General features: G+C 39.6%; 1 protein-coding gene across 1 annotated transcript in view; it reads right to left on the reverse strand.

The window, feature by feature from the left end:
- Positions 1 to 11971, reverse strand: part of LOC110320304 (chitinase-like protein 3) — an 18267-nt gene extending 6296 nt beyond the window's left edge. The window contains exons 1-5 of the mRNA XM_021196234.1: positions 11869 to 11971; positions 9771 to 9800; positions 9055 to 9256; positions 5382 to 5438; positions 4560 to 4725 (exon numbers count right to left, since the gene is read on the reverse strand). Coding sequence (XP_021051893.1) covers positions 4560 to 4725; positions 5382 to 5438; positions 9055 to 9256; positions 9771 to 9800; positions 11869 to 11893 — 480 coding nt within the window. The 5' untranslated portion in view covers positions 11894 to 11971. The remainder of the gene's footprint in view (positions 1 to 4559; positions 4726 to 5381; positions 5439 to 9054; positions 9257 to 9770; positions 9801 to 11868) is intronic.
- Between the last annotated feature and the right edge of the window lie 374 nt (positions 11972 to 12345).

Below are 12345 nucleotides of genomic sequence, written 5' to 3' on the forward strand. Positions count from 1 at the left end.
GGGGGAGGGGTATAGGAAACTTTCAGGATAGCATTTGAAATGTAAATAAAGAAAATAATAATTTAAAAAAAGTGAAAAAAAAAAAGAAAATTTCACTCTGTCCCATCTTAAGTTAGTAGCCAGTCATCCAAAATCTAGGTCTCAGATGACTAATAGCTATGCCATCATCACTACATTCTGAAGCATCATTTGCTGCAGTTCCCTATATCCAGATTTCAGTGGTGGAGAAAGTTCCTTCTACTTTCTCAGTAGCTGAAGTATGTCATAGGGCCAACATCTCATTAAATGCAATGCAAAGTTATCTAAGAAAGAAGGTGGAGGTTGCTGGATGATAGCCATAGTTCAGAAGGTGGAGGTTGCTGGATGATAGCCACAGTTCAGTGCCAGATGATAGCCTACTTGTACTTTGTGTGATACTAGTCAATATGAACTACTGGGGTCAGCTCTTATTGTTGCATTATTTGGGAGTGCTAGGTCATCTTCCAACAGAATGTCCATGGAAATAGTCATGCTTACAAGTGGTCAAGTCACTAGGACATTTTATTAGATGAAGAGGCATTACAAGAAGGGTGTTAGAGCTGTTTTAAAATATTAACCCATATATTACAAGGTTTCTGACTTTATATTATGCTGTTTTGTGGACAGAACTATAGCCTTTTTTCCTGGAGACATGTTTTAATTAAAAATAGGGATAACCTGCAGAAGCCAGGAAACTAGATAGGGACTATTGAGGTATAAGGAAGAAAAAATGAGTCCAAGAGATGGTGCATAGAATAGTAGAAAACAGTCGGGGGGGGGGGAGTGAGAAAAATGGAGAAGGGTTAAGTGCAGGGGAAGGTTAAGTGTGGAGTTGAATGCTAGTGTAGTATACAGTAGGGGTAACAGAAAGGATAACTAACACTAAGGATGTTTGACAAAACCATATAGAAACCCACTTCTTTATAAGCTTCCTAAAATACAGCAGCAGCAGTAGCAGCAGCAGCAGCAGCAGCAGCAGCAACAACAACAACAACAACAACAACGAAAAGCTTAATTGGAGTTACCTACATAGGTGAGTATAAGGCTCTATCCAGAAGCCAGCAGCAACAACAACAATAACAACAACAACAACAACAACAACAACAACAACAACAACAACAACGAAAAGCTTAATTGGAGTTACCTACATAGGTGAGTATAAGGCTCTTTCCAGAAGCCATAGGTTATTAAAAACCCAGTGCCACATGTGGAATACTAGTTTTTAAATAGTTGGTCAGGGGGTCCCAGAGACCTGCAGGACAATACGGCCTATTGCTGCTGGCTACCCATAGAACTTGATGATGAGATCCTTTCACTAACAGCACCACATACTTTGCTCATATGATGTAGAAAAGTCAAACTAGTAGTGACTTAGAAGTACTTCTCTGATGGCTACCAGAAGGTACATTAAAGGCTGGTTGAGGAGAAAGCCATTAAAAGATTTACCCAGATAGGAGGCTCTTACTAGCTACAGTAACAACTGGACTAGAAAGTTATGCCAACTAGTGCAACATAGGCCTGAGTGTTATGGGGGTAATCAACATCTTTTTCACTGACCTTAACTCCTGCTCCACAGAGGGGTACTCATGTCTGGTACTGTCAAAATGACCAAGAATCTGTAGAAGGGGACTAATACTAATTGACCCTTCTAACACTAAGGAAAATGGTATCAAGCTACCTCCTAAGTAACTTATCCTTGTACCCACAGATTAGTGCAACTCTCATATCTCATCAGGGAAGATTCTTTATGCAAATGTAAATGACAGTTATTCCAGACTCACAACTGGTGAAAATGCAGAGAATAATTGACCATAGAGTGTTGTGCCTGAAAGGAGCTATCTGGATCACACCTCATCTCCCAAAGGTTCAGGTAACATTGCAGAAAAGGGGCGCAAATATTGTAAGAATTGGGGAATATTACTGAAAAATAATGCCTTTTGGCTGTGATGGATCTGTTGCAGCCACAAATTCACAATCATTGTGGTTGTCTGAACAAGGCCAGCACAAGATCAAGCCAATTGACACTTCATTATGGGGAGGAAAGGGTCTCAGGTGGTCTCACCTCTAGTTGAGGAGCTTTTGGCTATGGTAGAAAAGAGACTTAGTTTTACTCAGTAGTATAGTCCATGGCAGTTTGCTCATGCTCCAGTAGATGGAGGCACACACATGCAAATATGAGCAGCAGTCACTGGACTCAAAACCAAAATCCTGGAGTTGTGAGTGGGATGAAGAAAGTCTGGGGAGAATTGGAAAGGTTTAATGGTGGAGGAGGTAATGAATATGATCTAAGTACATTTATTTATGTGTGAGATTATCAAAGAATAGTTAGAAACTGAAAAATGAAGTAGTGGAATTACTGTATCTGATACTTAGAGCTTTGGACAAAATTAAACTGGTTGACTCAGTATTACTTTGTGTTGAAATTATCCAGAGGCTGCCTGATGATATGGGGCCATAATGGAAAGACTCTTGTCTCTTGGATATAGGACAGTGGTAGAGCAATCTGCTAAAAAAAGTGAAAAATAAAAGTAAAGAATGGGATAAATTAAGAGTCATTTGTGGTCTTTGACTTTATAGTTTATTTCTTTCACTTGGTAGCCATCTCTTGCTGATAATACCAGTTCATTAAGTCAAGTTCTTTCCCATGAACTCTAGATCTGTATTTATCAAATGCATTCTGGCCACTCAGATATGTCATAGTCACTAGGTTTAGAGGAACAGGAACCAGTTATTTCCCCTCCAAGGCACTTCTTTGTTGTATTTATCATCTTAACATATTTATGCCCATATAGTACTCTAAGTCAGAAAGCTGGGGATATTCTCTATTTTTTTTTACTTAAAATTGATCCCCATGTCTTATGGATTTCTGTCTTCAAATGTCCCTTTATACGTGCCCTCCTTCTTTCAGCGTAAAAGCGTTGCTTTCCTCTGATTGCCTGTCCCTTAATTTATGTCAGTAGGTTCCATTGTAACTTTATCTGCTTATGCTACTTTTTTTGTGGCTAATGTTAGAGGAATAAGTCAAAAACAAAAATTTGGTCATATTTCTTCACTGTATACAACCCTTCAAAGGATTCTCAATTATCTGGAGGGAACATTCCTAATTCTTTAGCTAAAGGACCCACATGATCAGATTCTTGCTTCCTGTGCAATCTCATCATCTTTCTCCCAGTCATGTGATCACTGATCTCTGTGTCTTCGTTTGTGACATGTCCATTGTGACCTAATTGTGGACACCAGTGATTTTCCAAGACTGAGATTAGGCATCACTTACTGGGGAAGCTCTCTCCGATCCTGCCTCACATAAACTTCTCTGGGTTTCTTTTGTACTCTGTAGACTTTCATCAAGGGACTTATAGTGAGTGTGCAGTTGTTGATTATGTTTCAGTCTTCTGCCTCACAGTTATTTAAAGCTAAAGATTTTGCTTTATTCACATTTTATGCCTAAACCCAATATGTGCCACAGAGCACATGTTACTCTATTAATGTTAGATAGTCTCATGTAATTGTTCCCAGCACTGAAGTCTGTAGTCAGATAGAACAGGTGGTTGTATCCTGGGTTGCCTATCTGTAGATTAAAGACCACAATGCTTATGGTAATTTTATCATAGAACACAGAGATCTGTGTAAGCTCCATCAGACAAAAGCCCAGCATAGAGTGGAGAGGCAGTCAAGAAATTTCATCCCCAGTGGAGGAATTATTGGTAACGGATAGCTTTCAGAAAAAGTTAGCTTTCCTTATGGGTGTGGCCCCTGATAGGTGATACATGCTCTAGTGGATGGCCATACACTCAAGAGTATATAGGCAGCACTAATTGGAAGTGTGTGTGTGTGTGTGTGTGTGTGTTTATTATACAAAATTAGGTGGTGTAATGGTTTGTATGTTCTTGCACCAGGGAGTGGCACCATTTGGAGGTGTGGCCTTGTTAGAATAGGTGTGATCTGGTTGGAGTAGGTGTGTCACTGTGGGTGTGGGCTTAATACTCTCACCCTAGGTGACTGGAAGTCAGTCTTCCGCTAGCAGCCTTTGGATGAAGACGTAGAACTCTCAGCTCTGCCTGTGCCATGCCTGCCTGGATACTGCCATGCTCTCACCTTGATGATAATGGACTGAACCTCTAAGCCTGTAAGCCAGCCCCAATTAAATGTTGTTTTTTATAAGACTTGACTTGGTCATGGTGTCTGTTTACAGCAGTAAAACCCTAACTAAGACAGGTGGATGTGGAATTAGGGATGGATCTGGGAAAAAATAAGGGAGAGGATGATATGATAAAAATATGATGTATGATATTATTAAAGAACCAAAACATGCGTTACATGGGAATAGAAATCATTGATTTGAAAACAATGTGGTATATTTAGAATATAACTTATTGAATGGATACTCCATAAAGAAGAATCTTTGTCATTACTAAGATTTTATAATTCTAAATTCAGTTGAGTTTGGGCTTACTCTGTAACTACCCAAATTCTCCTTGGATCGAACAGACTTTGAGTCTTCCAAAGCTGAAGACATTTCCTTCTTTTCCTGCTTTCCTCACCTGCACCAAGACAGTGAAGAGATGCTTGTCCTTAGCAGGGCTCCCACGAGATCCAGGGAACTGCCAGTCCAGGTTCAGTCCATCAAACCCATACTGGCGCAGGAATTTGATGGCCGAGTTAATAAAAGTCTGTCGGTTGTGTGGAGTGGAGACCATGGCACTGAACCTGAGGGAGACCAAAAAAAAGGCAGGGTAAGGCCTCTGTGATACTAACATATTGGGATTAAAATACTTTACAGGCCCAAGTCTGCCTCTGAGCCCTTCACTAGGATGCCTCAACCTGTTGCATACTTGTTCCTGTTTTTTGCCTCATCCTCTCTTTGCAACCACTACTCTTGTCAGTTTCAGGAGTCAGCATTCCCTTTTGTTTGGTTATCCCCAACTATAACTATTCCCAAATTATCTGTTTTTCTGGATATCCAGCAATCTTTACTTACCATGTTGTCTTCAAATACCCTCCCAAGTTCATGTGCACTCAAAGAGGTCTTACTTATGAGTAGACTTCTCCAAAAGACAAAGTTGTATAAGATCTTCCCAAGTCCTTGTGCCCTTGAAATGCTTTAGGAAGAGGCACCCTGAAATCAGGTAGCTAACGCTTAAATGGTACTGTACTCAAATTTCCACTTGAATTTAATCATATGATGCTACAGTAATCTTTCCAGTATGTCCTGCTTATGAGTAAGGTTCCTGTCAATTCACTGAGTTAACAGATTAACTTATGGAATACCTTCACTGATGTTGTGCAATACTGCAATAGAGACCAGGCTGGACTAGCATGCTTTTGATAGTAAACGAAAGGGTGGTTTTCTAGAGAGAACTTACGGGGCAGGTCCAAAGTCCCATCCTCCAATGGCCAGAAGGGTTTTCAGCTGTATGTTTCTTAAAAGCAAAAGGTAAAGAATGATTTCAAAATCCATGGATTCCTTTATTTAAAACAGATTTGTTTTTTTTTAAATTTTAAATCTTTATTGACAGAGTGAATATAATTGTTACAAACATCATCAAAATCCAAGAGGGAGGACTCAGATGTTTTTTCATGTAAATAGTCAAGGTATTGCTCCTATTTAACTTCAGTATATCTATTGTACATCTTTTAAAAATAGTAGGTCTATTTATTTTGTGGTCATTTAACATAGTTGGAAGAAATGTAACTCACTGGACCCAAACCTGGATCCAAAACAATGAAACTGGATGGTTTTGGAAATTTTGTGTTTTCATTTAAAAGAAAAAGATGGTGGGAAAAACACTAAAAAGTTCTAACAAACCCTGCTCAAATCAGCATTAAAACAGCTTTGTTATGTAATATATTATTTGGGGTTGTCTTCATATGATATGACACACTCCAGTACAATTTTCTTCCATTACCATAAACTTTCTTTGTGTTACCATAATTGCGGTCCAAGTCTTGGTCTGAAAATTTGAGTTGTAGAATTGGGGGGAGTCTTTTGGGGTGGGTAGTGATGGATAGTAATTTTGGTGGCTATAACTTAAAAGTGTAATTAGCTCATGTTTTATTCTACTGTATAAAATGATAAACATTGAACATTGTTACACAGCCTCCTCACAATTAGTATCGGTTTGCTAGGCTAGAATACACATTCTTGAGAATACTGACTGTGACTATCAACTCCCATAAGAATTAATTAGGGCTGCAAGAAAACATTTAAATTATAGGTTTATTGCACATTTCTTAGAGATTATGAGTCTGTGTGCTGGGATAGGTACTGTACTCTTTTTTTCTTGTGGTTCATGTACTTTTGTTGCAAGAACTGCATGGACCATACTTGGCACAAAGACCTGGAAAAGGAGTTTATTTCCAGTTTGGAACCATAGCATGTTTACCCAACTGTACTCATGATAGTGCCATTACTGTTGGGAAAAGCCATCTGAGTCTCCTTTTGCTGATGTGGTTGAACTGAACAAATCTGTCGATTAGTAGAGATGAGATCTTATTTTGTTTAACACAAAGAAGAACTCTATTAAGATACATCAAATCCTTCAATTCTTGGGCTCAATGATTTCTAAATTCTAATATCCTCTATTTCTTGTTTGCTGACATAAGTAGCTGAGGTTGTTTGGGGTTTTCTTTCCCCACTAACTTTCCAAAGAAGACAAAGAAGAAACATAGTCCTTGGTTTTCACCTGCTAACTATGGCAGTGATGTGACATATTGTCTACATTCTTGCTACGAAACATGTGACTCCTAGAAAGGTCAGCATCATATGTCAGATGCTTACTAGAAACACACCATGTTTTCTGCAAGAAGAATAACAAACTGCTTAGACTAATGTCTCACACCATATTCAGAAATCAACTCAGAGTGACTAAAGAGCAAAACATAAGACTTGAGACTATCAGTCTTCTAGAAAAAAGAATGAGGAGAGCCCTCTGAGAGTGGTCTGGGCAGTGACTTCTAAATATGATCTCCAAAGCACAGACAAGAATTCCTAGAATAAATTATGAAATGTTTCTGAAGAGAAAAAAATAACAGAATCAAAACATGAACTCAGGATTGTTGTTGTACTGAGTTTTTGATTTTTTTTTGAGAAAATGTAAAATTAGGTGGGTGGGTGAGAGGATCTTGATGGACTTGAAGGAAGGAAAGTATATGATCAAAATATATGTAAATTTAAAATCGATTTCCCAAGTGGTTGTATAAGATTGTACAGCAATGAAGAAGTGTTCCCCTTGTACAACATTTATTGCCAGCATGTGCTATCTCTTGAGTTTCTGATCATAGCCATTCTGATAGGTGTAAGATGGGATCTTAGAGTTGTTTTGATTTGCATATCTTTGATGACTAAGTACTCTGAACATTTTAAAAAGTGCTTCTTGGCCATTCAAGATTCCTCTGTTAAAAATTCTCTGTTTAACACTGTACTCCATTTTCAAATTGGGCTATTTGGATTGTTGGTGTCTAACTTCTTGAGTAATTTGTAAATTTTAGATATTAGCTCTCTGTCAGATGTAGTGTTGTTGAAGACCCTTTACCAATCTGTAGGCTGCAGTTTTGTCTTATTGACAGTATCCTTTGCCTTACAGAAGTTTTACAGTTTCATTAGGTCCCATTTATCAATTGTTATTCTTAGAGCCTTGGCCATTGGTGTTCTGTTTAGGAAATTGTCTTCTGTTGGGGCATCTCCAGGATGAAACAGAGACTCAGGATAAAGGAGGTATCCAAGAATCAATGGGGCTGATTTTAGCTGTGACTCAAAACACTGGGGATATGGAACCTGAAGAGGCCACCTTCTGAAGCCTGGCAGGAACTCCAGTGGATCAATAGAGACATCAACCCACCCACAAAACTTTCAACTCAAAATTTAAGCCGTCATAGCTGGGCGTGGTGGCACACGCCTTTAATCCCAGCACTTGGGAGGCAGAGGCAGGCAGATTTCTGAGTTCGAGGCCAGCCTGGTCTACAAAGTGAGTTCCAGGACAGCCAGGGCTATACAGAGAAACCCTGTCTCAAAAAAAAAATTAACCCGTCTACAAGAAATGCAGGCATGGAGAATGGAGCAAAGACTAAGGAAATGGCCAACATGCCCAACTTGAGACCATGGATGAGCACCAATCTGTGACACTATTAATGATACTCTTATGCTTGCAGACAGGAGCCTAGCGTGCCTGTTCTCTTAAGAGGCTCCACCAGCAGCTGACTTAGACAGATGAATGGACCCCCCAGCCAAACATTGGATGGAGTTTGGGGAATCTTATGGAAGAGTTGGGAGAAGCATTGAGGGCCCAAGAGGGGATAGGAACTCCACAGTAAGACCAACAGAATCAACTAGCCTGGGCCTTTGGGGGCTCTGAGAGACTGATCCACCAACCAAAGAACATACACAATTTGGATCCCTTCCCCCATGATTATCAGATGTACAGCTTAGTCTTCATGTGGGTCCTGAACAACTGGAGCAGTGTATATCCCTAAAGCTGTTGCCTGACTGTGAAATCGATTTATCTAAATCAGCTGTCTTGCCTGGCCACAGTGGGAGAAGAATTGCTTAGCCCTGTAGAGACTTGATCTGCCAAGGTGGTGAGTGTGTGTGTGTGTGTGTGTGTGTGTGTGTGTGTGTGTGTGCCATTCTCTTAGAGGAGAAGGGATGGGAGGAATGGTAGAGGGACTGTGGGAGGAGGTATGGGGAGAGGAGACAGTGATCATGATGGAAAGTGAATGAATAAAAAAAGAAGAGTAAAGAAAAAATAATGAGACAGGAAGAAAAAGTTCAAGAGACCTTTATGTAAAGACTGTTCACCACAAAAAAGGTGAGTGTATGAAGTGAAAATATGCACTGAGGTCATGAACCATTCTAATATGTAGGCAGCATTCAAAACTCGTGTCCTGTGTGATAAATATACATAAATGGTGTCAATAAAAATTGATGACATTGGTTGGGTCCTCATCCCATGGATCTTGAACTACATTTTAAGAAGCATTAATACATGTCAACTATTGACCCAAGAGACAACAAATCAGACAGCTCTGCTATTCTCTGACCTGCTTTTTAGAGTATTTAAGGCTTGGTAGTCAATCAAGTCATTCATGCTTCTCATGGTAACCTTGTTGTTCCGCATACTAGCGAAGGCATAGATGAGGTGAGTACACAGGCAGGGGTCAATATCAGCAGGACTGAAACTTCCCAACTTTGGTCTGTCCTGGGCTACATTATTATAGTAGCACATCAGCTGGTAGGCAGAGCCTGTGGGGGGTGAATAAGAACAGTGGCCTGATGCAGATGGCAATGACTTCTGTTGACAGCTTGGTTCTGCCTCTTTCCCTTGGGGTACTCAGCACAGCACCTGTTACCTAGGAGGAGGTGATTGGTGCTAAGACTCTTAAAAAGACATTGTAGCTTAGACCTCAGGCACTGACTTGAAGCTGATAATTATGACTGTGACATTCATTTAGAAGTCTAGTTAGAAATCATGCCACCATTCCTATGAAGCTCTACAAGGGCTTGTTTGTTAATGCTCAGGTGGGTATACTACAGAGGGCAGCACTGAAAGCTGATCTAAAACAGTCTATTCCCAACAGTGAAAACTCATCTCTTTCCCTCATTAGTTTATCTCTTGGTAATTTTTTTTAAATTCTGTAATATGAGGGTATAATTTAAAAATCACAAAGAAGAAAACTACACTATGAATAACTTGAAGATTTGAGACTTATAGTGGGGAAAGGTTTTGTAAACAATAAAACACAAAGCCATGACATACCCAGCTGAGGATTCAGCAGAAGTGCCAAACCTAGAGATAAAGAACAAATACTTAATGTCAAACAGCTGCTTGAATCCTTGAGGATCAGACTCAAAGTTTCTGAGAGCCATTTTCCTAGTCCTAGATCAGAGCATTCCAAGTGAAACTTTACAGCTATTTCAAGGAGTGTTGTTTTCAGTGAATACACTTTTAAAATCCACTCTAATGCTTTAGTGGAAAATGTCAATGGCTGAACTTGTCCACCTTCTGTGTCCTAATTAGTTGTTATTGACTGTATGGTATGCTATCCACTAAACTAGTACCATCTCAAATTACTTTACTCACTTTACTTAGTGATCACATTTTAGACTGTGTCTCACTTTCCAGAATTGGGGTGAGCCTAGACTTCCAACAGTCAAGCCATCTGCTAAAGCAGAGAACAGTATTCCCACCAGTTTGAATTTTTTTGGAGTATCGTTGAAGAGACTTTGGTAGAGGAACAAAGATATGTAGTTTCAGGTACCTTTCTTTGGCCACAACAGAGCAGGCAACATATCTCACAAATTAGCCCAGACTGGTCTCGAACTAGAGAACCTTTTCCTGCATTCCTTGATTACTGAGATGATAGGCCCAAACTATCACATAACCAGATTGCTTCTGAATCTTTTACATGTTCAGTTTCAGTCTTCATTTGAGAAAGTTTCTGAAGCTTAATGAAGTTTACAAAGTACAAATTTGGAGCAACTAGTAAGATTTCAAGGACTTGGCTCAATAGCTACTGAATGAACTCTTTGAAGGGACATTTTTATGCCACCAATGATGCAGAGCTATGGAGGATAAATGAGTAATAATTCTGAGAAGAATAGAGAGACAACATGGAGAGTTGCAACACAGTTCTGACTGATTTTCTTCTTTGCAAAAGCTAGTTCCAGGATAGAACCAAGTGAATATATGGCATTTACATTTATTTTTAAGGCAGGTGGTATAGGAAGATGAGGGGTAGGGGGTGAATGAATGACTGAACAAAACAGGAGCCAGCAGAAAAGTATTGTTAAGAAGGCTAAGCCAGACTCCAGAGAGCTCTCAGAAACTGAGCCACCAACCAGGTAGCATACACCAGCTGGTATGAGGCCCCCAACACATATAGAGCAGAGGAATGCTGGGTCTGGGTTCAGTCAGAGAAGATGCACTTAACCCTCAAAAGACTTGAGGCCCCAGGGAGTGGGGTGTGGGGTGTGGGGTGTCGGGAAACCCTCTTGGAGATCGGGGGGGGGGGAAGAGCTATGGGATGTGGAACAATCAGAGGGTGGCCCGGGAGCGGGATAAAGTCTGGACTGTAAAAATAGATTAGAGAATAAAAAGAAAATACCAAAAGAATAAACGTTCTTTGGCAAGAGTACAATGGAAAATTATACACCTAACATTTTGAAATATAACAGATCTCTATGTTTGTATTTCATCATTCATATTACAAAAAAGTATTCTTAAAAAATTGATGTCTTAAGGTTTCATTGCTGTGAAGAGACACCATGACCAAGTCAACTCTTACAATGGAAAACATTTAGGGGTTGGCTTACAGGTCAGAGGTTCAATCCATTATTTCTATGGCAGGAAGCATGGCAGCATGCATGTAGGCTCGAGGAGCTGAAATTTCTACCTCTTGTTCCAAAAGCAGCTAGAAGAAGACTCAAATCCTTAGGCAAGTACAAGGAAGTTCTTTTAAAGCCCACCCTCACAGTGACACTTCCTCCAAGAAGGCCACAACTCCTAACTGTATCACTCCCTGGGCCAAGCATATTCAAACCACCACAACTGAATTAAATTAAACTGAAATCTTCCTTCATGAGAATTAATCACTTGTAAATTATTATGCCCTGAAGTTGAATAAACACTTCTATTAGTAAAAACCAACATGAGACCCTTTAAAGGCCATGCCTGTGTCATCAATGAAGGCAGAAGAGTCATCACAGCCTATGGAGTTAGGAGAACAAGACAAGGAATGGTGGAAGAAAATTAAAGAATGGTAATACACAGAGCTGTAGAGTGAGGATACCTCATGGTTGTCAGATCCTGAGAAAAAAGAAAACAGGCATCATTAAGTCTCTAATTAGCAACTCACCTGTGACAAGAATGAGCTTGGTCATGGTGCCTTCAGGATTGCTTCAGGAGAGTCCCAGTTGGCTTTTTAAACCATTTAAGACCATAAGGTTTGTTAGATGGAATGTTTGCTAGGGTGTGTACAGTTTCCCTCACATGCTGACTCAGTTCCTTTAGCCAACACCTTTCCTGTTCTATGTGGCAAAACAATGACATATGATTTACCACTTATCATAGGGCACACATTTCCTTTTTTGGCAGTTCCCAAGCACACAGCACCTGTTCAGACACTTCAGTTAAGATTTATTGTATTTATTTCATTTCTGACTTAAAATAATAAAACCATTTCAAAGATACTGGCTGTTTTTTCTTTTTTTTCTTTTTTTTTTTTTTACCATTTTTCTTTTTTTTTTATTATTATTATTTTCTTTATTTACATTTCAAATGCTATCCCGAAAGATTCCCATACCCCTCCCCCCACCTCTGTTCCCCTACCCAC

Source organism: Mus pahari, chromosome 4 (genome assembly GCF_900095145.1).
Source record: "Mus pahari chromosome 4, PAHARI_EIJ_v1.1, whole genome shotgun sequence".
NCBI classification, from domain to species: Eukaryota; Metazoa; Chordata; class Mammalia; order Rodentia; family Muridae; genus Mus; species Mus pahari.